At 40.3% G+C, this 25,906-nt stretch overlaps 3 protein-coding genes across 5 annotated transcripts in view; 2 read left to right on the forward strand and 1 right to left on the reverse strand.

Moving 5' to 3' along the window:
• Positions 1-25,906, forward strand: part of LOC145500811 (uncharacterized) — a 173,274-nt gene that overhangs the window by 138,779 nt on the left and 8,589 nt on the right. The window lies entirely within an intron of this gene.
• Positions 1-25,906, forward strand: part of LOC145500754 (NLR family CARD domain-containing protein 4-like) — a 51,169-nt gene that overhangs the window by 6,730 nt on the left and 18,533 nt on the right. For 2 of the 3 annotated variants that reach the window (XM_081480279.1, XM_081480277.1), the window contains exons 3-6: positions 925-1,666; positions 4,517-4,702; positions 6,010-6,093; positions 16,038-18,880. In XM_081480279.1, coding sequence (XP_081336405.1) covers positions 952-1,666; positions 4,517-4,702; positions 6,010-6,093; positions 16,038-18,880 — 3,828 coding nt within the window. In that variant the 5' untranslated portion in view covers positions 925-951. The remainder of the gene's footprint in view (positions 1-924; positions 1,667-4,516; positions 4,703-6,009; positions 6,094-16,037; positions 18,881-25,906) is intronic. The other variant, XM_081480278.1, reaches the window with a different exon arrangement.
• Positions 18,932-25,101, reverse strand: LOC145500775 (uncharacterized). The gene is made up of 2 exons (XM_081480315.1): positions 22,938-25,101; positions 18,932-22,566 (listed from the first exon to the last, which is right to left on the reverse strand). The coding sequence occupies exon 1, from the start codon at positions 25,096-25,098 to the stop codon at positions 23,611-23,613; it is 1,488 nt and encodes a 495-aa protein (XP_081336441.1). The 5' UTR covers positions 25,099-25,101; the 3' UTR covers positions 18,932-22,566; positions 22,938-23,610.

Here is a 25,906-nt window from a genome sequence, read left to right on the forward strand (position 1 = left end):
CAATTGGAAAGAAGAAGCCTGAAAAAATCAGAGCTTCAACGAGATTCGAACCCGTGACCTCCGCGATACCGGTGCGATGCTCTACCAACTGAGCTATGAAGCCACACATTGGGAGCGAGGTCAATTAGTTGAGTTCATATCTTCCCGCGAGGAATGAAATGTTGTCAAGTTTATATGAAAATAGTTCATATATGAACCGCGGTTGTAGATGAAAGTGAAGAATGATCATCGCAGTTAATTTTCCAATTTAAGCAATTGGAAAGAAGAAGCCTGAAAAAATCAGAGCTTCAACGAGATTCGAACCCGTGACCTCCGCGATACCGGTGCGATGCTCTACCAACTGAGCTACGAAGCCACACATTGGGAGCGAGGTCAATTAGTTGAGTTCATATCTTCCCGCGAGGAATGAAATGTTGTCAAGTTTATATGAAAATAGTTCATATATGAACCGCGGTTGTAGATGAAAGTGAAGAATGATCATCGCAGTTAAGGCTTCTTCTTTCCAATTGCTTAAATTGGAAAATTAACTGCGATGATCATTCTTCACTTTCATCTACAACCGCGGTTCATATATGAACTATTTTCATATAAACTTGACAACATTTCTTTCCTCGCGGGAAGATATGAACTCAACTAATTGACCTCGCTCCCAATGTGTGGCTTCATAGCTCAGTTGGTAGAGCATCGCACCGGTATCGCGGAGGTCACGGGTTCGAATCCCGTTGAAGCCCTGATTTTTTCAGGCTTCTTCTTTCCAATTGCTTAAATTGGAAAATTAACTGCGATGATCATTCTTCACTTTCAGAATAACAATTATTATCACACTGTAAACAGGTTAAAAAGAAGGAGTTTTCTTTCTAAGTTTATTGTTTAAATTTGTTTTACTGCACAGGTGATAATTTTGTTCTGTTGGTTGCTATTTAGGAACACTCCCAAAAACAGTTGATAAAAATGGCAAAAGCTGCAAAGAACACTACTGGTAGCAATTCAAATGATGGCAGTGATGTTCCCCCTGAGCTTAGTTTCAGCCTTCCATCGATAAAGGATATTCAAGCGCCAATTAAGGATCAAAATGACCTGAATCTCCCTGTTGAAATTCTTTTGGTGACTGTCACGAACTGTGAGTTCATAGCTTGTTATATGCAGTTAGAAGATCCATTTAAATGCTACTTCCATGGTATCGGTTTTGTTTACTTTGGACATGAGGGTGCAGGACAAGAGAAGAAAGTGAATGTTGCTTTGATCAAATGTGATAAAGGTTCAGCTGGTCCTGGCGGCTCTCTTGTAAGTGTGAAAAATGCTGTCACTGTACTCAGACCCAAGGGTGTGATTTCTGTGGGAACCTGCAGTGGTCTGAACCCAGAGAAAACGAAGTTAGGAGATGTTGTTGTCTCTGCGAAGTTATCAACTTATGCATTTAAAGTCGTCACCAGTAAAGGAGAGCAGTCAACTGACACGAGAAGTTATGTTAGCCGACATTTTCTCGACCTCATCAAATGTGCCGACCATGGCTGGAAGGCACCCTTGAAAAGCCCAGAAGCACGAGAAGTCAAAGTACATTGTGGTGAGATTTTAAGTGGTCCAGAGCGGGTCAGTGCTGGATGGCGGCGTGAGGAACTGGCTGAGTCCTATCCTGTGGCAACTGCGATTGAAATGGAAGGTGAAGGTAGGTTGTTGTTTAATTTCAGTCCCCATAGTGGGCATAGACAACAGGTCTGCTATTGTGTGAGAACAAATTTTTGAACAGCTATTAAGTTATCATTGACACTTTCTCCTCTATTTATTTCACTACCAATAGCAACCTCCCCAAAAAATCTAGGGTTGTTTTTGCTAACGTAGTCTCTCCCTCTCCCCTCCCCACTTCTTCATCATAGAGTACAGGGCTCTTGTGTAGTGTGGGCATGAACTATCCATGTGGACAGTTCACTGAAACCTGACAATGTTACAGTAGGGATTTGTGCAATGCATTCCCTAACAACTGTAAAAATACAAGAGCAGTGCAGTTCAAGTGCAACACCTGTGCAAAAAGTGTAACACTAGTGCAAATTACAAGAAAGACTACTGACAATCATTTGAGGTGTGTCAAAGGTGGTCGAAGTTCGCCGGAAGCCTTCTGAAGTGAGCTGAAGATAATTACACATTTTCCGAACACCTCCGAAGATTGCCGGAACCGTTTTGAAGGCTTTTGAATATCACCAGAACCTTTTTAAACACTTCCGACAGTCATCCAAACCCTTCCCAAAGATCTGCGAAGAGTGACAAAGATCATCTGAAGATTGGCAACATTATTGGAAATTTTGCAAATATTTTTGGAAAGTTTTGAAGATATTTTGAAAACTAAGCACACTGCAGCCTGCCTAATGAAATAATTAATGTGTTCATAAAGACCTTAAATAGTATATTTTCAAGTGTAACATTATTAAGTAATCACATTACTATTCTCGTGCAATGTGGATTAAATTATAAGCACTAGTATATTTTTTACACTACAAATTGCACTTGTCCTACAGGCTCGTGCATTTTTGTTGGCCTTACAAAATTTACTTGTGCTTATTTATTCCAAATTGCACTTGAAATCATGCGATTACTGTAGCTACGGTGCAGCTCAGATATAGGCGAACCAAAATATACGCATAATCCGCGTCAGCCAAAAACGCGTTTACGCGTATGCATATACCCACATACTCGTATACAGTATACGCGCATATGCCTCATTAGTATGTATGAGCTAACTGTTTCTTCTTTTCGTAATTGTCATTGTTGTTTTCAATGGCTTGAAAGCTTGCCACAGAGCGAGAGAAAGAATTTGCTTTGGTTTGAATATTTTCTACGCGTATAGAGTATAGGCGCGTACTTAACTGAAACAAACATTTTGCAATCTGTGCAGTTGGTCACTCTATTAAAAGAGACAGTATTTAACCATTGAATAGACAATTTACAATTTACTGGTTTCTGCCAAATACGCAAAATACGCACGTATAATACGCGTATGCGTAGTTCGCTTATATCTGAGCCGCACTGTATGCTAATGTTTTCGACGGTTTGCAGGGCAGTAGCCAGAAAAAATTATGACTGAGGCAATGTCCACGGTTAATTTCCTCTTCCTATAAAGATGTTTCCACGCGTCCTTGGGTTCTGTAACTTAGCTTTTATTACCTACAATAGTAAAACAAACTTTGAACAAAACTGGAACAAGAAAATAAGTAGACCAAAGTGAAGAATGATCATCGCAGTAAATTTTCCAATTAATTGGAAAGAAGAGGCCAGAAAAAATCAGGGCTTCAACGGGATTCGAACCTGTGACCTCCGCGATACCGGTGCGATGCTCTACCAACTGAGCTATGAAGCCACACGTTGGGAGCGAGGTCAATTAATTGAGTTTATATCTTCCCGTGAGAAGTGAAATGATGTGAAGTAGATATGAAATCATTCATATTTCAACTGCGGTTGGAAAATTTACTGCGATGATCATTTTTCACTTTGATCTACAACCGCAGCTCAAATATGAATGATTTCATATACACTTCACATCATTTCACTCCTCACTGGAAGATATGAACTCAATTAATTGACCTCGCTCCCAATGCGTGGCTTCATAGCTCAGTTGGTAGAGCATCGCACCGGTATCGCGGAGGTCACAGGTTCGAATCCCGTTGAAGCCCTGTTTTTTTTCAGGCTTATTCTTTTCAATTAATTGGAAAATTTACTGCGATGATTATTCTTCACTTTGATCTACAACTGCAGTTCAAATATGAGTTATTTCATGTATACTTCACATCATAAAAAGTAGAACTGAACCATATGCTTCCTAAGCGACGCATGCGCGAGTGCTAAGACTGTCAGATATGTCCAGGATTGAACGCTAATGAGATTCATGCTCCTTATGACAAGCATCACAGTGTCCTCATTTGTAAAAAAGTCACCAAAACACACAAAAAAATGTCAAATATGAAGTCAAATGAAAATGACACTTGTTAATGATGCTTATCATAGGGAGCATGAATCTCTTTAGCGTTCAATCCTGGATATAAGTGAAGACCGCAGACCTAATATATTTACACTTATTTTTAAACAAACAAAAAAACAAACAAAAAATGACTGAGGCCTTGGTTTACCTTTTACTAGCTACGACCTTGGTTTGTAACTAATCACATTGCATTAATTACATGCACATGTAGGTTGTGAGTTCTCTCCCCTCATCTTCGTTTTGTCATAGGAAAGTTGTGACTCATTAGAATTAACTCGGAAGTGATTTTAGTGCTGGAAATAAACAGAAATTGCCTTCCGAGTGTTAGCTCTACTGCTGTTGGGGACTGCATGTGGTAAAGAAGAACTCTTTCGACCTGACTATTGTTGGCCCTTATGTCAGTCTGTATTTTACAATGCTTGCTCTCCTCGTCTATTACTGTAATATACTGCATACATAATCATTTGGATGAGATAACATTACTCTTGCTACAGTGTTCTGTCCTCATCATTAAAGCTCTAATACAGACTGTACGGTTTTCTGTTTCAGGTATTTTCACAGCGGCATTTGATCTTCAGATCGAATGGCTAGTAGTGAAAGGAATTGCTGATTATGCTGATGGTACTGAGAGCGTGTCAGAGAATTGGAGTCCTTTTGCTAGCGTGATGGCTGCTTCGGTAGTTGCAAAAATTTTGAATAATCCCGTTGTTTTCCAGGAATGGCCCCATTACAAAGGTACAAGTAACAATGATCACATGAAATTGTGCTTGTACATTCTAGAGGTACAGAGCTAATGCAAAATACGTACGCAAGAGAAAATGTACATGTGATAATTTCTCAGAGATTTCAACAACAGGCCATTTCATTTCCCTTTGTTTTGTAGTCTTGAGGTCTATAAGATCATTCACAGCAGACTAGAGACTAAAAGTGCAAATGTAAGAGGTGTGAAGTCATTTAAAAGCAGTTGAAGTCAGTTTTTTGAGAACAATTCAACAAGACTACTTGTTTCTCGCATACCCACTGATGAACCAGTGCACAAGCAGACAAGAGGTCAAACTCCTTTGATGCTGTCACTGTGTGAGCTAATGCCCATATACCCATCACCCAGTGCAATAACAGAATGCCTCTTCCTCCAGCATCCTCTAAATTTTTCCCTACCAGAAAATCCATTACCCGACAGTTTTACAATTCCTTGTTTTTTCCATCAAAACATAACTCTTCCTCTCTTTTATTTACATGATATGGCTTTGATATCATGGTCACTTTCAAGTAAAGTAATTTTGCGTGAGTAAAATTTTTAAAAAAATAGAATATTGAGCACTCAATAAATCGTTTTCGGGGCTAAGGGTGTCCTAACTTTCCTGCCAAATTTTAAACTCGTGTGCACCACATTACAAGAACGCCTGACAGATCACAGTAGCTAGAAATATATCTCCGGAAGTTTGGTCGAATTTGGTTATGGTAAATGTCTAAACTCACCTTTGTGGTACGCTTCGGTGGTATATCGAACTTGATTGATCTCACCATGAGTATTTTGGCTCGAGCACGCTCGCAAAGTATGAACCATGGCTCAACCAAACTCACCTGATCTGTTTGAAGCGTTTTGAAAAGATACGATATGGAACAATCATTCCACTTGCGCTTGTTGGATATAATTTGGCTATAATCATCTCATATTCAATGAGCGTGAGTGGAATGATTGTTGTATTCAAAACGCCCCCAAAATCTAGAAAACTAAGATAAGATAAAGAAAAAAAAAAAAAAACGCCTTAAAAGATTGCGCGTACGCTCCCATATTTGTAGAGTATGGTATAATGGCTCATTATATAGCATGATTGCTAAGTCAATGAAAACTCTTGAATTGTATTAGCCAGTGATCCAGTTTGTAATGATGTAGGATATTGAGATCAGGTTCCAAGTCTTGATAAATATGAACCCAACTCGTGTTATTGGTAAATGTATGGGCATTCATTTCTTTCAAAGGATTAACCTCTAAGACTACTCTAACATTAAATTTCTTTCTTTCTTGCTGGATTCATCAGCAGAAAAGCAGAGTTCATCGCAGCAATCAGAGAGAGTGGTACCAAGTACAAGTGGCCAAGATCCCAAACGCTTCATAGTGGAAGGTATTTAACAAATCTGGTCAGTTCTTTAAGGTGGCTCGTACCAGTTTTCAGGTTTTTGACGGCTCATAACTTTGTAAGAATAGAACAAAGAGACAGACCAGGGCCACTGTAATATTTTTGTAGGTTTGGATTACATAATTTATACTTGACCTAAAACAGCTGTTATTTCGTCGTCAGCAGTTACCATGGGAACATTCCAAAAGGATTTTCCACACCTGATTTTTCGCTTATGTCACTACCTTGATGGTTTATATCTATTTATTTTGTTTTGTTTTGTATCTTTACTCTTGTACCAAGTTTATGATATTTATGTGTACCAATGTATTTGTTGTGCCTCTTTCCTGACTCTCACATTTTTAATTATTATAATTACGGTCACCCAACTAGTTTAGCTTTTTAGTTATTTTGGGTGTCCCACTACTGTATGTACTGTGCTGTACTGTTTATTTATTTATTTATAATTATAATCTTGTAAATTCTTTTAGTTGTTTACAGTAGTAGAAATAAACTGTTGTCTAGGATAACTCAAAAAGTAACCCGGTGACCCCGAGTTTTATTTAATCAATAGCTTTTGGCATCTGAAAATGAAAATGCACAACAATTTTGAAATAATTTTACGGAGCCGATTTCTTGTAAACTTGGAAAAACGGCAATTTGCTCAAAGTGCAAATTTCCTTCCGTAGAATTTTTTTTTTCTGACGTTTCCTCTCAATAATAATAATTTATTGAAACAATAAAAAGAAGGGGTCACCGGGCTTGTTTTCGTGTAAAAGCCTTCGCGTGTTCCGTTATTCCCACGCGCGTAGGCACGCATTCAAAAATCCAGACTTTATAAGATCAGCAGCTGCTCATGAGCTGTTTTGACTACCGCTGACTGCTTCATGTACCCGCGCGGGCGAGCGGGCTCCGCACAGGCGTTTTGTTTTGTTTGCTGCTAAAAAATCATTTACAGCTGTAGTTGTCGTTTAAGACAACCTCCTACATACATACATACATACATACATACATACATACATACATACATACATACATACATACATACATGCATGCATGCATGCATGCATGCATGCATACATACATACATTTTATTTGTTATCAATTAAAATTACAATTGTAACATGCCCGCGGATAGCTGAGCTAATCTAGGCGGGTCATGTTTGGACGAGTTATTAATATACAACTAGGTACAACTAAATACAACTGAAGGTAACAAGAGAACTAAAGAGACTAGAATTGACAACGATGACTAAAGACAACTAATAAACTAACGATATTACAAATAATAATTAACAACAGTTACGACGAGAGACTACAGATACACTAAAGCGAAATTATTGAGTATTAATGAATACATACTAGGAGGAAAATAAATTCAGCTTTACTTTTTGAACGATTTCTGTAAGATCAATATAACAGTCTTCTGAAGCTAGAATTTCAAAAAGTATTTGTTTTATTTTCCTCTGAAAGACATTTTTTGGAAGCTTTCTTAAATATATAGGCATTTTATTCCAAATTTTTGTTCCGATTCTAGAAAATGAATTCACTTGAATTGAGAGTCTAGAACTTTGTGTGTAAAAATTATTTGAGACAGAGGATCGAGTATTGTAAGAATGAATATCAGAAATGTCTTGAAAGAGATCTTGAATGTTTCCAGGAGCATTTCTGTGTCTTATTTCAAACATAAGGTTAGCTAAAAGCTCATAATACAAAAATTTTAACGGTAAAACACTGGCATCAATAAATAAAGGAATCGTATGTTGATTTCGCTCAGAAAAATAAATAAAGCAAAGAGCTCGCTTTTGGAACTTGAGAAGCTTTTCAAGGTGTGATTTACATGCTTGGCCCCAGGCCACCAAACCATAAGTTAAATAAGGAGTAACTAAGGATCTATAAATAGTTAAAAGAGTTTGTCTTGGCAGAAAGTGCCGTAGTTTACAAATCAATCCTACAGTTCGACTTATTTTAATAGCTACATGATCAATATGATGTTTCCAAGAAAGATTATTGTCAATTATTACACCTAGATATCTCACAAATTCTTTACATTCTAGAGCCACATTCTTTTGTTGATCATTATCAAATATCATAATTTTGGGATGATAAGCTGAGCTGGTCTAAAGATAACAAAATTTGTTTTTTTAATATTTAAGGTTAATTTATTAGCCGTTAACCAATCGAACAACTTGCAGAGTTCTTGATTTACAGTCGACTCAAGGGACTTAAGATTTTGTCAGCATATACGGCATTCGTGTCGTCAGCAAATAAAAAAAAATTAAGTTTGTCAGAGGATTCTTGGATATCATTGACATAACTTAGGAAAAGTAAAGGGCCTAGGACTGAGCCTTGCGGTACACCTTGCGGTACACCTCCTGGGCTTACTCTGTAGGATTTTTACCCAAATTCTGGTTAGATTTGCTATGTTTTGCGAGTCCTTCATACGCTCGCGGTGGCTGTCACGATCGATCGAGTTGCCTTTGAAATTTGGGAAACATTGAATTCCCGAAACAATTTTTCTTAAAAACAGAGAATTAACTAAAGTTTTTCTAGCAGGTAAAGCCTCCTTTATATGCGAATTACGTCTCCAACAGTACAAAAGTGACCTTGCGCGAAAAAAGCCGCGCGCCGCCATATTAGTTTTGGTCTCGCGCCTCTATCGTGCGTGTTACTTACGCGTGACGCACGATGGTGATCTACTCCCCGCGCGAAGAAACTGGTACCAGCCACCTTAAATTGAAATAGAAACTTTATAATTATGTTGTGCATACACTACAGTATTACAAAGTGCAATAAAAAAAAAAAAAAGTGTTTTACCATGCTCTTTTTGGTGTAATACGAATGGCCGGTCATGGTAGCTATTATGCTCGATTTCCAGCCGTTTTGGGAGTCTGGTTGTTAATTCTCCTCTCAATGAACGGCTGGATCACTGGTCTGTATCGGTTGTCCCTGAAATTAACATGCGAGCAGCGCGGGGAGAAAATGGCAAAGAACGCAGGTACACAAAACGGCTGAAAATCAAGCCTAGGTAACTATGCGATCTGCTAGGTTCTTATTACGAGCCCTAGTGATCAGAAGGTGGAACTGTAATTTCTGAACAAAGTCATTTTTTGGCCTTACATTATAAACTGTTTTCGTTGACAAGGAGTGAAGATTATGAAACAAAGTAAAGAATTTGCTGCATGTGTTCTTTGCAACATTTTAATATGAATATCTGAAAGCAGAATTTTGATCTTTTTTTTTTGCGATATATTGTAGCACTTGATATACTGAATCGTATGCCATGGATCCAAATTTATGGATTTAAAAAGTGGGGGTGTCTGTGCTTGTTTAGGAGAAAACGACAATTTTTTTCCGTTTCGAGCTTACCTTGAAAGGAATCTCATAACGGCGCACGCTGAAGACGTAAGGAGTTATGCGCAGCAAAGATGCACAATCAAAGTTAAGGTATCATGGTAGGTGGATTTTTACGAAAAATGCGAAAAATCTCTTTTCGGCTGTTCAAATTGAGAAGACTGAGATAAATATTTTGCAAAAAGAATGGGGGAAAGAGCTTTTTTTACTTTTTAAGTTAAAGCAAAAAAACTAGTTTTGAATATTATTAACCCCTTGCAGCGCGTTGACACCTCTAATTAAAATTCACCGCCAGTTGTCACAAGTAACGCGAACTGCGGTGTGATATTTCATTTGTCATTTTGTGTACGCGAACTGTTCTTGATCTGGTTGTTCCATCTCAAGTTGGCTTTCGTTCTTGTCAAATTTTCTTTATGTCAGGACGAGGAGGCGAAAATCTGGTGGAACCCACAGGTTCAGCGTCGAACAAGATCTTTGGCTCTGAGCGACCGAGGATCGCACTGTAACCAAGAAGAATGGCTGAAGGAACTCGAGGACACTAGTCCCACCAATGAAGCTAAAGGACAAAATACAACAAGTGCTAGTAGCACGAAATTGTTGTAGAACGGACGCGATTCCGAAACTTCCACAACGAGAGAGTCAAGCGCAGATGTAGATGTTGACAATCAGTGACAATGTAGACCTCGAGATTCCTCTTTTTCATGCTTTTTGGCTTCACGAGGCATGGTTTCAAAAAATGTCTGGAGAACGAAGGAGCCTAAACTTAAGCAACATAATACCAATGCTGCCGACGAAATCTTTTAGGTAAAAGATCACGGCAGTTTAACTTGTAGTTTGTCCCTTCTCGGACGACTTCACTGCCACACGGGTTTCCGCGCCAGAATATTAGTCGTCTGTTTATTTCAAGTCGTCATAACCCATTGTTGGGGTAAACTGATCCATGCCGACATCTGTCAGTGCGGAGGGAATTTTTAACACCTATTCATGCAAATCTCATAAAAGATTTTTCGTGTTTTCCTCGATAAAATAAAACTGCATACACGGATGGACATTTTTAGTTCGTTTACGCGCGTCTTCCGATGGAATTGGCTGAAAATCGGCAGGTATGTTCTAGGATACATCCTTCGAAAAACCGTGTCGGGCTTTGTTTAATTTCGCTTCCGTTTCAAAGTTATGGTCTCTTTTGTAGAGGGAAACGTCCGCATTAAAAATATCAAAGTTTAGGAGGGTGTAAGAAAAAAAACCAAACCACATCTGGAAAATCGCAGACAAGATTTTTGAGGGTGATGTGTAAGAAAACATTTCCGATGTAAATCGCGCCGCTCCGATAATTCACGCGAGGAAGCGAACCAGTTTAAGCGAAGCAGTGTTTCTGAGTATTTCTTTTAATATCACTGCGACAATAACTTTTTTGAAAATTTCAAAGATATAATTGTATTCTATAACTATTAAGCTTTCAGAAAATGTGTAGGTTGATAGGGTTTTCTTTCAAAGCGCCAGCGTAAGAGCGTGATTTCCAAACACTGTCAATCCACCTACCATGATACCTTAATGGAATCACCTTCATGGTGTTAATTAAAGCAATTATTGAGGGCAATCCAAGAAATTCTTCATCCATACTGTTGCTATTCCATGTGCAAATACTGTGTGCATATTAGTGAAAGTCAGATAAGTATTGGGCATTACGACTATTTTGGGGAAGTGGGGAATGTTGGATACAAAAGAACCTTTGATAATTCTGGATCAGGGAAATTCGTGAAACACCCACTGGAAATATAGAAATTTCAGTGGGATAAGAAACAAAGAAACCCAATCCAAGACCCATTAATACGGTATTTTGTTGAATCATTCGATTGCAATTTTGCAACCAGTGCAAGACAGTCAGCTGAATATCTTGATTACTTTTATTTATAAATAATATATTAATAGACTTCTAAAAGGCCATTGATTATTCACGAGGATCTATATTTGTTGAGCCATGGCGGGGAAATCTTGAAATCTATACAAATGTATGCTTAACCTAGGCCACCGATATGTCATTCTGATGTTATTATCAGTTTGATATGTAACAAAACTGCATCACTGGTTGACTGGAAGTTTCTCCTCTTTCTACCGACTGAGAAGCAATGGGCCTACCGTAAGGGCCACTCGACCGAGTTATTACTTGTCCATTTAACAGAAAGTTGGAGACAAGCTGTTGACAATAATTTGATTGTTGCTACTGCTTTTATTGATTTTCGAAAAGCCTTCGACTGCGTCTCTCATCGCACCCTGTTACATAAATTGAAAATCAAATTTGGAATCGAGGGCAACCCTCTCTCTTGGCTTACAGATTATCTGCACCACCGGACACAGGTTACGGTTGTGAACTCCACTCAGTCAGAGGAGCTAAATGTGACGTGCGGCATCCCTCAAGGATCGGTACTAGGCCCGTGTTTGTTTAGTTTATACACCAATGACATGCCAGAGGCTGTGACATCAGGCAATCTCTACCTGTATGCTAACGATACTACAGTTTACTGCATCGGATCCACCGTTGATGAAGCATGTAACCTACTAAATAACGCACTGAATGAGCTTAACAAATAGTGCATGACTAACTCGTTAACACCGCACTCTTCAAAATGTGAAGTGATGTTGTTCCACCGGGGATCCTTCACTGGTCCACTCCCTTTGATCACCATTGGAAATGACAACGTTGCATGGGTCTGTCACACAAGGCTGCTGGGCATTACGATCAACAGAAAACTTACTTGGGCGAATCATCTTAAGGCATTAAGGTTACTTCAAACCTTCGCGGGTGTCCTTCAGAAAAAAATTCGTACACACGCTGTTTTGAAGGAAACCCCAACAAACTATATATCAATAGAAAGGTTATGAAATGTAGAATTCGATAAAATTATATTCTTTTTTGCCGATTGCTTTCCTATGGCGGCAGAAGCCGTTAACGTTAAAACAACCGACTGAAATTCCGGCGAATTAATCGGATATCAAATGCAATCGTTGATGCAAAATAACTGTGCAGTGTTGATCACAAAGCATCAATCTCTCAAAGCGTGTCAGCATTTTCTTTTACTTGTATTGGTTATCTTTTTGTAGATCTGTCAAGTCCACTATCCAAGAATTCGCGTAACGTGTTGCGTTAGAGACCGCCACGAGAAAAGTATTTGAAATGAAAGAATTCGCCGGCACGTTTTTGTTTCCTATCCATCAGTGAATGTTCTTGTCAAATTTCAAGGAAAACCGTCGATTCTGCATACCCGACTAATTCATTTAAAGAGGAGGGATTCTCTCGAAAAACGAGTGCAGTTTTCGCCTTCTAAAGATTTATAAACGTATCACGCCTTCTCAGGGGGATATATCAACTCAAAATGCCGCCAGCCAATGAAATAACAGAACCCCTAGCGTTCACAGTGAGGAAAGTTGAGCTTCGCGGCAAAGCGATAGCGTTACAGTCACGTTTTAGGCCCGGGGGAGGTACTTTGGGAATTTCTGGGTGGGAATGTGCCGCTGGGACCCTGGAACCCTTAGCCTATACCAGAGCTAGTTCAGCTGAATTTTGCTAACCTATACTAGAGTAAACTCCCCAAATCCCCCCATCTATCGGCACTGTTGAGGCTGATTTGCGTAAATTTTAACTTGCCGATTTGATATTTTTTATATTTTTGAATGGCAATTTCTTGTTTCCTTACTCTAGATAAAATCTTCAACCAACCAGTCAGTTTTGTGAAAAATGATACCCTATTCTAGACCCAAACGCTCTGATTTATATACCCTGTCCTAGAGTAAACTGCTCGAAAACCATACCCTTCACAGCGGCACATACCTATATAGCCCATATATGGCAGTGCCCCCCCCCCCCCGGGGGTTTTAGGCGCATACGTTTTAGGCCGGTGGTCAACAATAATAGGCAAAACGGAGAAAAGCGATGTGCAACAAAACAAAAGGAAACTGAGGAGCAATTGCCGAAGCGTGATTACAAAAAGGCACTCTTGACGGACGTGAAATCTCAAATTGAAAGTATTTGATATACGATCTCTGGATTAAGCCGTTTGCCGCGAAAAGGTCGCTGACGAGTCCATGCCTTTTGGGGATTATGACACCTTGACGGTTTATGAACTTTTATTAAAAAAACCTCTTTTTCCCAATAACTCGCGCGCGTTTTAATATTTTATTTTCATTTTTTTGGAAAATGTTACCTTATATAATGAACATTAATTTGGTTGGAAAAAAGAAAATTTGGAAAAAGTAGCCCCGCAGAGGTTTGGAGTAACCTAATGGAACAAATTTGTCAAAAAATTGAACTTACTGAAAAAGTGCTCTTTTCTTAAGAGAAAATCACTTCTTTCCCTATACTTTAAGGTGATTCGCCGTTCAGTGACATACGGCCTCGCTATTTGGGGGAACTGTTACAACCTGGATTACATTAAATCCCTGCAAGCACTGCACTGTCGTGCTGGAAGGCTAATTTTTAACTTGCCACGAGACACACCATCAGTACAAGTTAGGGAACTCACACAATGGGACTTGATTTATGACGTGTATAAGCGAAGTCTTGTCAAACTAATCCACAACATAGCTTGCGAAAATATGCCCGCAATGATTTCAGATTTAGTTGTATGGCGTAATAGTCAGTATAACTTAAGAGGACATAATAAGGCCGTCGTTCCACGACTTTCCACTTATTTCATAAAAATTCTGTTTGTTACAGAGGAGCTGTACTGTGGAACTGTGTTTCAGAATATTTTAATGATTCTTGTAATTTTAAACAGTTTTATTCAAAGGCAAAATCTATTCCGATATTTAGGGAAATCAGATTTGCGATAAAGTAAGTTAATTTCTTATATTTCATTCATTTTATCAGTAGGTAATTACATAATTAGATAATTAATTAGATACACGACCCCTGAAGCATGTAGTGCTTAAACGATAATCGTGTTTTAAATAAAGGATTTTACTTATTTACTTAAGACATTATTTTCAAACTTAATACATTTGGCAGATCATGAATACAAATTATGGTTTTCACTTGATGCAAAGCGATATTTTCTGACTGCTATATATGAACTCATGCCCATAAAGGTAACTTGAATAATTTTCTTCTAGGAGTTACGGGAGCAGTTCCCTGTAAATACAGCATTGCTACGCACTCTAGAAGCCAAAACTTAATGTCAGTTTCAGCCACGTTTTATGTCGCATACGCAATGCAAACCATGGAGGGAGCATTGCTCGCTTACTGGTTTAGTGACAATACAAGCGGTAAATGCAATCTCTACATTGTTGAAAAACCCTGAAATGGACTTGAGGAAAAGCTTTTTCACGCATTTTGAAGCCCCCCAAAAGAGGCTTCTGTTTAGCTATTGAAACAAAATTGAATGATTTGAAGGCAAAATTCTTTAATTTTTTTGTGCACATGCATGTAACTTTGAGACATTTTAATTAGGCTTTCATGAGTTACTTATGTTCGCAATGCAACACGAAAAGAACTGAAAAGCTACAAAGAATATTAGGTACCACTAAAATCATCAGATTGAGACAAGAAAGGTCTCTGATCTAGTTGAAAACACATTTTATGATTGTATACTCTTTGAATGTTTATTTGAAAATTGTCATTTCCAACATTTTGTTGTTGTTGCTACTGCATGAACATCTAAGATGTTTATTCTGTTACAATGCACATTGTTTTCGTATGTAAGCTTGAATGAATGAGTGAGTGAATGATTTAAGCTTTTGATATGTTGTTGGAAAAGTGCAAGTTTAAATTTCAGAAAAAGAACTCTTGTTTGTTATTAGTGTGTCATTACTGTAATAGATTTTATCCAGGTCTTTTACGTGTATGCTTAGTTTTCTATCAGAGTAGCTGTGTTTCACACTCCTAGTAGTGGGGGAAATCCTTGATTCCCGACCATAGTGACAGCCTGACTTTATGCGTAAAAAAGAATGAAATTTGTAACATTGCCACGAAAATTCGGGTGAACCAGTCTTAGTTCAAGATATTTGTAGCGCAGAATTCAAGATACTAGAAATCTACTGAACTGGTACTTTGTCTGGATTTTAGATTAAAAAAAGATATATTAACTTTCACGCGTAGGCATGGAAACTCTCAAACTTTTGTAAAATAAATATGGAGAACGCCAGCTACGAGGGCAAATTTTTGTCATTATACTTTTTTGTAAGGCTTTGTTGCCACGCGCACTGTGATTTGTCAGTTTAGTATAATCTACTGTACGGCTCCCTATAATTTAGAGCTGTCTCCGAAGCCATCAAACACACTTAGAGATAAAATAAATGTCTTACTAACATTGTCTTCACAGCGAGTAGTGTATGTTACGAAACCTCGTTTTTTCCCGTTCGATTTATGGCCCTCGCGCTTCGTGCTTGGGCCAGAAGAAATTGAAAGGGAGAAAACTCAGTCCTTAACTTACATTACGGACCTCAAACTCTGTTAGTAAGAGGTGTTTAAATTGAAACCAGTCGTAACATATTTAACTCGAGCAACTGTTTAGACCGATAGGCGTACACAACAGATCTAGATAATCAGAGTTTTCAAATTAAGGGAGGGATAACAATAACGACTTCTGATTTCTTCTCAACAGATTCTCCAACCAAACAGTTTTTGGTATGGTGCCTGGAAGAGCTGCACGAGTTTTACAACACCAAGAGTAAGGTGAAAATCACACCTTGGGACCCAGACAACACAGTAGATATTGATGAGATTTACATCCAGTTATCAATACTGAGAGATGATAGAAAACCTCACGAAACAACGAAAGAAGAGATTCAAGATTACGCTGAAATGTTCAAAGGCTGCGGACGTCATCGTAACCCTAAGAGAATTCTAGTCTACGGTAGACCGGGAATAGGAAAGTCTACTTTCACTCAGAAAATCGCTGTGGACTGGACCAGAGGCGAGAGAGAAATCCTAAAGAAGTTCGATGTTTTACTATTAATTAAGTTGCGAGACGTTTGCGACTGTCAAGATTTCCGCACCATGCTGGAAACTGCAGAACTGATGTCTGCTGATGATCCAATGGCAGTCGATAACTTGGATAAATATGTCCGTGAGAACCAAGGTAAAGTCCTGCTCGTTTTTGATGGCTATGACGAGTACAGCGGTGGAAAATCATCTCCAGTTGATAAGATCTGGAGAGGCAGTCTGCTGAGAGGTTGTTGTGTTGTTATCACAACACGGCGAGTAAAAGAAGAGGAACTAAGCAAGCAGAGTCATGTTCAACTCGAGCTCAACGGGTTCGATAGTGAGGAGCAAGTCAAAGAGTTTGCAAGAAAGTTCCTTAGTGATCAGAAAAACGTAGAAGAGCTTGTTGAATATCTGCGGAAACAACAACACCTTTGGGACATGGCGAAGATACCACTTCTCCTATTAATGTTGTGTCTAGTTTGGAAGGAGAAAGACAGGAAAGGACTACCCGCATCTGGAGCGGACCTTTACTCAAGATTCATGCAGACCCTCTTGTATCACCTGAATTCAAAAGATTCAGAAGACGAGTTTCAAAGCATAGATGAATACACAGAAGAACTATCGAGATTAGGAGAACTTGCTTTTTACGCTCTTTTGAAGAACTGTCTTCATTTCAGCTTTAGCAAACTGTCTGATAGCGATGTCTGTAAGAAATTTATTGACACTGGTTTTTTGCAAACTTCAAAGCTTTCAAGTTCGATTCCTGAGAAAATCGTCTATTTCCTCCATAAGTCCGTTCAGGAGTTCGTCGCTGCCAGGTTCATCGTTCAAGAACTGACGAATAAGAAAAATGAAAGTGTCACCTGCCTTTCAAAAATTGATTCTTTTCAAAAAGTAGTGGAGATGTTTGAAGTTCTGAAATTCGCCTGTGAGTTGTCTTCAGATGCTGCCCGCGCTGTTCTCAGTCATCTGCAGATGATAGGAGACAAAGAAGGTCTTACAGCGTACAACTTCACTGTGACGCCTTCTGTTGAGGATTTGTCAAATGATCAAAAATGGTTTATTTCTATCAGTTCGGATTGTTTGTTTTCCTGTGCAGCGTCAGACAGACAAGCAGTGTTCCCAATTTTTCTTAAGTGTGTTAATTGTGTTCTAATACTAAATGGTGAACAGTTTTCTATTGCTGCCAGAGAACACGTACTGAAATCCACCAGTAGTCGTCCAAACTATCTTTTTTTTGAGCGAGGTTATAAAGGGAAACAAATAGATGATGAAGTTTTCTCTGTACTTCTTGATTTAAACACTTCCCTCGTGATGTGTTCGGGGGAAGTCAGGAGTGTAAAAAAGTACTCCAGTCTAGAAGTAGAGAGCTTTTTCCTTAAGAAAGAAGGACAGCAAATGTTGCTCTGTGTTACTCGCATTTGGAACGGCTTCTACGACGTTCTGCCTACTGAACTGCTCACTGAACTCACATCAACACCAGTGTCTCCTTCTCAGAAGCCTGTTGATGACTTGTCAAATAATGAAGACCACAGCAGTGCTTTGGTTTTGACTGAGAACAGACTGGACCAGACTGGCCAGCATTGCCTTTCATTCGTCAGAGAGATTGAAATTTACTACCCAACAAGTGAGGAACTCACGGTTGTGAAAAACGTGTTACCTTTCATAACACATCCTGAGAAGATCGAAATCTACGGCAGAAGCTCTACGTCATACGACACTGGGCTGATAGAGAGTATGGTTTCCAACATTCACTTTTCTGACAATCTCCACAGCTTAAAACTTGAGAACATCAATTTGACAGCAACATGTGCTAATGAGATCGCCAGTTCACTGTACCAGACTGGTAACTTGCACGAGCTTGACTTGTCCAAGAACCCGTTGTACAGCAGTGTGAGGGGTTTGGTTGAGAACCTTGATCACGTGACTGTCTTAACTTTGAGCGATGTCAATATGGGAGAGGAAGAGGCCGCGGTACCTGGAGCTTCATTGGCACGTTTAAATGAGCTAGAAGAACTGGATATATCATGGAATGCACTGGGTCATGGGATCATTGAACTGGCTAACCACATAGACTGTGTCCCTTCTCTGACAGAGCTGAACCTACGAAATACAGAGATGGGTGCAGAGGAAGCCACAGCTGTATTCCGATGTTTACCAAGTATTACACTTCTACGGATTCTTGATTTATCATCCAATCCGCTGGGTTATGGGATTATGGAGCTGGCTAAACACTTGATCTTTGTTCCTGGTTTGAGGAAGCTGTGGTTGCTTGACACACAGATGAGCGAAGAGGAAGTATCAGCGCTGGCCCGTGCACTGAAGGATGTACCAGAGCTGAAGACTCTTAACCTATCATTCAATCAACTTGGCCGAGGAGTCAGTGTCCTGATTCAGCATCTCAGCAGTGTTCCTGAGCTGGATGTCTTGTCTCTCTATGGTGTTGAGATGTCAAAATCAGAAGCCGAGGAGTTGTGCACAGCATGTGGAAGATACACCAGATTAATGACTGAATACCATGTAAGTGTTTTATTTCTGTTGACATTTATATGATTGTACCCTTTAAAATAATATAGCTCGTAGTTCTGTTGGCAATGAACCACTTCAAAAGCAATTTTTAAAAAGATTAGATAAAAGAAAATACAATTGGCATATTTTGTAATTTCTATTGTTTTCGCAATTTTTTTTGTGTAATTTAGCAAAAGAAGTATAGCCTGCAGAACAGGTGTAATTTTTTTGCTTATTTCAGGCGACAGAGACGAAAGCGAGGTGAGCACGAAGCGCGAGTTGCACACGAGGGGAAGAGCGCGAAAAAAAAAAAGTAACGCCTTTACGCATACTTTTGCAAGTTGTTCCGGCGTTCAAATATGAACGCAGCAGCCACTTCGTTACTTGACGACTCGTGATCCTCGTATGTTTTTCAAACACAACATGGCGTTCGCATGATCTTGTTCTGTGGATGAAACTATTCGAGAAGCCCTTCGTTTATTTCCGAACGTGCCTCCTTCCTCCCTCCCCTTTAACCCTTTTACACCTGCATGAAATTGGCTGCGACCCACCCGTAATTCCCTGTCGTTTTGTGGAATATTTCAGAGCGAGAGGAAGCACAAAAAATAAACAATATGCGCAGTAACCACAGACACAAGATCAGGTTTCAAGTTATCGTGTATTTAAAGTTGACTAAATGAGGGTCCAAAATATTAAAAAACATCAACATTAAGAACTTAACTTGATGTGTAAAACTGATAAGAAAACAAGAAATTATTATTATTTCTTTGCAGCGCGACAAAAGCCGAGAAAATTGAATTGTGCAAAATGAGTTAATTATTGATTTCGGAGAACAAAACGAAACCGAATAAAAGAGAATTTCTATTCTTTTACTTTAACAGATAACATTTGAGAAAACATTGGAAAATAAAAGCGAAAGACATGTAAAAACCAATTTAAAAACAAGAAATCAGATAATTTCTTCGCCGCGCGACGAAATAATACAGCGCAGCGACTGAAAGATGAAAGGATGGCAAAAAGAGGCCAGTTATTTTGAGATAAACGATATTTCAACTGTGTCAAATTAGTGCCTACTTAGTTCTTTTCTCAGGACTTCTGTAGTTAGTGAATAATACTCGAAAAAAATTATATTTGAACGAAGCGAATAAACTAAACAAACAAACCAAAGAGGTCGTCGTAAATAGACCAATTTCGCTATGTTGAAATTCAGCCTAAAACAATAGATCTAAGTACGAGGCCTCAGGGAATAACAGAGTTTGTGTGGTTGATTCCCCAGAGCCTCGTGCTGAGGTCTATAGTGCTAGGCTGAATTTTAATATATCGTAATAGGTCTATTAAATATGCAGAAATGCAGCGTGCAAGTTACTGTTCACTTTTAAAACCTAAAATTCCCAAATAGAGGCAACCAAAGGGAAGAAACGTGACAAGAAGTTCAATAATAATAAATTTTCATTCAAGATAAGGGAAAAAAAAAACTATCTAAGACCAAAAAAAGTTCAAAGTTTCGCAGACGTGCTTCGCTGCATTATCATCAAAACTCACTTGAAAGCGCACATTCTTCACCAGAAAGGTTCTAAGACCTTGGAAGTTTGTAGATTTGGCACACAACGCGCTAAGATTACCTGCACTTTTCGAGCGCCACTTTTTTTAATGCTGTGATTGGCTGGTCATTTAAGGGTGTGTCTGGGGGCGGAAGAGCTTAAAGCAATAGTATGCGTACAGGTGTTATTTTTTTCGCGCTCTTTCCCTCCCGCGCGACTCGCGCTTCGCGCTCGCCTCGCTTTCGCAGAACAAGATGATGTGACGGCCATGTTGTATTTGAAACACATTCGAGGATCACGTGTCAAGTAGCGAACTGGGTAGCCGCGTTTTTTGAACGCCGGAACAACTTGCACCACAGTATGCGTAAAGGCGGTATTTTTTTCGCGCTCCTCCCCTCGCGTGCGACTCGCGCCTCGCACTCCCCTCGCTTTCGCCTCTGTTCGCCTAAAATAGGCAGAAAAACTGATTACGCCTGTTTTGTAAGCTAAACAAGTACATGAAAGACTCCTCTCTACATTTCAAAACTTAGCTACTAAGCACTCGCTCGTATCGTTTCAATCACCTACGAATTTCAACTTCATGGAGCAATTCAAAGTGATAATCGCATCCAGAGCTGAGAGCACCTTAAGTTTGATGTAGTGAACTCAAAAGAGAAAGAAGGTATGACAAGTGAAATTTCGCTATCTAGAGATTTAGTTCTTATGAAAGCTCGCAACTACCGCTGCGTGTTTTGAAACCGTACTTGGTGGTCCTTGTTTGTTGCCAGTAGGGCTTCATTGAAACTTCAGACTTTTTTTTTTCAAAATTCGAGCTTCCAAATTAGGAGTGCGGCCGTTTTCTACGATGCGGCCTAAACATGGACTTTTACGGTATTTTTGGGTTGGTCCGCGGAAGATGGAAGTGTCTACTCAGAGAGAATCAAGAACTAAACTTTACTGCATTTTCATTTTAAGCTACCTGTATTAATCAATGTATTTTTCGAAGAGAAAGCAAAGGAAAGCAAGACCTCTGTGATCGATGAGTGAAATTTCTTTATTTGTACTACTTTTATGAAATTGTTCGCGCTCAAATAGCAGAGAAACACTCTTCTACCCCTCCCAATCAACGGTTTTTTTACCACCCAAAATCTGGGTGTGCACGTGACCAGCCCCATCCAGGGTATTTCTCGAGGGGGAAGAGATAGGACCCTGAAGGTTGATTTGTGCCCAGTACCCGAAGAAAGAGCGTTGCGTGCAAGTAAATGTACGCTCGATGAAAAATTGAAACGAGACCAAGATGAAAAGCCGCATACACCACTTCCACGTTAAATCGAATGGGACGGCTTCATTTCAACCATTTGTTACACAACATACTTCATTGAACAGGTCAAAAACAAACTAAAAATGAAAAAAAACCTTTAGGCATAAGAATAAGGGGGCGCAACCCTTGTGGGAGACGTTGAAGCGTGATTGGACTAGTTCCAAGTGTTTAAGTGGGTGCCATTTAGTTGATTATGGACTTAAAGTTGATAAAGGTACGCTTGCGGGGTTTTTTTCCCCATCTAAAGGAAGGGGCAATGGCCTAATGGTTAGTCGAGCCTGGAGGAGTTTATTACATGACGGTAAAGGTAGTCTAAAGGGCCTTTTGATCAGGGAAGAGTTCTAGTTCTTGTTATAGTATGCCTTTGTCCCTAGAAAATGGCCGCAACTTTCGCACATGTTTTACTGAATAAAGATTTGTTGTCGTTGTTTTTGTTGTTTGGCTAATGACAAGTGTTCTCACCTCCGCGAAGAGGGCTAGTAGGGCTAGTTAAATCCCTCAAGAGACTTTCCGGTTTTTCCGAGATTGAGCATGGTAATCTACAATGATTTGTGTCGTTTCAAACAGAGGGGCGACTTTGATGTGGCAATTACAGAGAAAGTAGTGACTGTGAGTTACAAGGACAGAATATAGCAGGCCAAAAATCCAAGTAATCACATGCGTAGAGCAGTGCGTAGTGTTAAAACGAACTCGACAAGAACTTCTGACTACGATGTAAACAGAGTTTAATTGACAGAGATCAATGTTCCATACAAACTCAAATGAAACGAATCACGTGCCAAGACGAAGGTAGAATTAAACCACGTGCTGTAAGCTTAGCCGTAAGTCGTATGATGTAAACCGTATGCCGGTTCGAACTGAAATACAATAACGAAAATAGAAGCTAACGTAACTAACATACCGAAGTATAAAGATAAAATAACACAAATGAAGAAACTGTTGCTAACATTCTCAATAACGTCTGTAACATGGAAGTGTAACATAATCGGCACTTATACTGATCGTACGGAAGGCTGGAAAACGATTAATAGGCTACACGGTGTGTAACTTGGACGGTACTTTTATGGCAAAATAACCCTATATTGGAGATATGGACCTAATCAAGCGCGATTCCGAGCATACAGAACTAACTAACCGATTTAGTAACGATAAAAGGAAACTCAACCGAAACAAATAACAATAGAAAACCTAAGAACTAACCCTAAAGAACAAGGAATAGATTACTCACTTTGGTTTGCACACGCACTGAACTTGACTTGATAGAATAGACGAGTAACAGTGTATAGAGAAACTATGGCCCAATGCCGAGTGGAAGTTGACGCAGTGAAATCTGCACTTGAACTGACCTAACGGAGGAAAACCTCGTGGATATATCTAACCGGAGAACACGTACGCAAAACCTAGCGGTTATGACTATTTCCCTAACGGACATAGCAGCTGAAGGCTGGTCAACCACAGTAGATTAAGTAAGTAAGTAAGGCCTTGTTTGAAAGTGACAATTACTTGATAACATCTACGGTAAAGTAAGTTCCTGCGTCCAAAAAACGAATTAACATCACGTTTCAAAACCAACATTCCGGCCCCTTAAAGGCGGTACTGCAGATAGCCTTTACAAGGAGATAGAAAAAAGGGTTTGAAACATGAGGTTGACTAAATGATAATACTATTACTGATATTAATTGGTAGATTATATTGTATTGTTCAAGAGAGTTCTGCAATCCACTGAAACTAATGGATTGTCGGTGTTCATAAGTTCCTTAATTCCTTGAAACGGTGGCTGCTTCCAGTAGCACAATCTTGTCGATTGGTCGCACGAGTTCCGATGTACTGGTCTTTAACTTGACGGAACGAACTAGTCCATCTCTACGGTTGGTATACACCTCCAGGATCCGACCGAGTGGTCAGGAGTTACGGGGCTTGTTGTCGTCAAAGACCAGGACGATGTCGTCTACTGCAAAATTCCTCCGCTGCTTGTGCCATTTCTGCCGTTGCTGCAGTGACGGGAGGTATTCTCTGACCCATCGCCGCCAAAATATGTCTGCTAGATACTGCACTTGACGCCATCTCCGATTGTAGTAGTTGTCATGGCTGGTAAAGTTTCCGGGTGAAACAGTAGGTCCTGAGCGCAGCAGCAGCAGGTGGTTGGGTGTCAGAGGTTCTAGGTCACGTGGATCGTCTGACAGCTTTGTGATAGGTCGTCCGTTGATTATTGCCTCCACTTCACACAACAGGGTGTTGAGACCCTCATCGTCTAGCACTTGCTCTTTCATCAGTGCCTTCATGACCTTGCGCACCGTCCGTATACACCTCTCCCATACTCCGCCATGGTGAGAGCCGGCTGGTGGGTTGAAGGTCCACTTGATATTCCGTTGGAGGAGAAAGTCATGAATCTGCGATTGATTCCATTCGTTGATTGCTTCCCGTAGCTCGCGCTCTCCCCTCGCGAAGTTCCCGCCGTTGTTGGATCGCATCTCCTCAGGCTGACCTCTCCTTGCGATGAATCTGCGCAACGCACTGATAAAGGACTCTGTGTCCAATGAGGAAGCCGCCTCTATGTGGACTGCACGTAGGGTGAGACATGTAAATATCACGCCATACCGCTTGACCCTTGTCCTTCCGCGTCGCACTTCGAATGGCCCGAAGCAGTCTACACCTGTGTAGGTGAACGGCGGTTTCGAAGGCGTTATTCGGTCTTCGGGAAGACTCGCCATCTTTTGTTGAGCTGTTGGCGTCTGGCGTTTACGGCAGCTGAAGCACTCGTTGAGAATGTTTCGCACGGCAGATCTTCCGTTTATTATCCAGTATCTCTGCCTAGTGAGCGACAAAGTGTACTCTAGGCCCGAATGACCAGCAACGTGGTGGTAATACTGGATAAGAAGCTTGACCACGTGGTGTTTCTTTGGCAGGATAACTGGATGCCTTGCATCGGTACTGATTGGCGCTCGTTGTAAACGACCACCAACTCGTATGAGACCATGAGTTAGGATTGGGTCAAGCTTGAAAATGTTGTTAGATTTCTTCAACACGTTCTGTCTGCTAGAAGTTGTCTGTTGGTCCACTTCCTTAAGACAACCGAGTTCCTCCTTGAAGCATTTGCTCTGGACGTGCTTGAGGATTTCGAATTCAGCGTTGTTCAGTTCCGCTATGGTGATGGGCGTGGTTGTGTCGGTTGACTGAATTGGACTCGTCACTCCTCTCCTTCGTTCCTTGCTAAGACGGGAGAGGTTTGACTTGTAACGGAGTATCCACGCTACTATCTTCTTGAGATAGGTCCAGGATGAAAACCGTTCAATGATTTCTAAAACGGGATCTCGAGTAGAAGCTTCGATCATATGTAGCGCCGCGTCTTTCTCGACTTCTGGGTCATCATCAGGAATGGTAACGTTCATGTCAACAGGTCGTTGTGGCCATGTCTCAGTTGACTGAGTTAGGAATGCTGGGCCATGTATCCAGCGTTGGAGAGAGTCTGCTGACGCGCCTCTTGATGCGTCGTCCGCTGGATTGAATTGCGTGTTTACGTATCGCCACTGAGAGGGAGAAGATGCGTCATGTATCGTTGCGACCCGATTGGCAACGAAAGTCTGAAAGCGCCTGTCTTGATTTTCTAGGTAACGCAGGACACAGGTGCTGTCTGTCCAGAAGAATGATTGACTGATCGGTAGACTCAACTCCCCTCAAGATATTTTCTCTAGTCTTGTTGCTACAACGGCTGCTGATAACTCCAGTCGGGGAATGGTAACTGGTTTGATTGGTGCAAGTCTGGATTTTCCCATGACAAATGAACATTTCACGTTTCCATCATGACCTGTGATTCTGAGGTATGTGACGGCTCCGTAACCCTGTTGTGACGCATCGGAGAAGTGGTGAAGCTGGCACGACGTGATCTCGCCGAGGTCTGGCGACTTGAAGCAACGGTCGATTGTTAGTTGCTCTAGTTTGGGTAGCTCTTGCAGCCATACTTGCCAGCGGTGCAGGAACTCATCTGGAATCTTGTCATCCCAGCCATACTTGTTACGACAAAGGTCTTGCAGGATCAGTTTCGCATTGAGAATAAATGGAGCGGCGAACCCCAGGGGGTCGTATACTGAGCTGATTATGGATAGTATACCTCTTCTTGTAGCAGGCCTGTCCTTAATGACAATACTAAAACCAAACTGATCGGAGGCTACGTTCCATTGTACACCAAGAGCTCGCTCC

The sequence above is a fragment of the Orbicella franksi genome, chromosome 10 (assembly GCF_964199315.1).
Source record: "Orbicella franksi chromosome 10, jaOrbFran1.1, whole genome shotgun sequence".
NCBI lineage: Eukaryota > Metazoa > Cnidaria > Anthozoa > Scleractinia > Merulinidae > Orbicella > Orbicella franksi.

Bases quoted from the DNA above. Each gene is read 5' to 3' on its own strand.
- LOC145500775 (XM_081480315.1), bottom strand. From the start codon at position 25,098: ATGAACGTTACCATTCCTGATGATGACCCAGAAGTCGAGAAAGACGCG.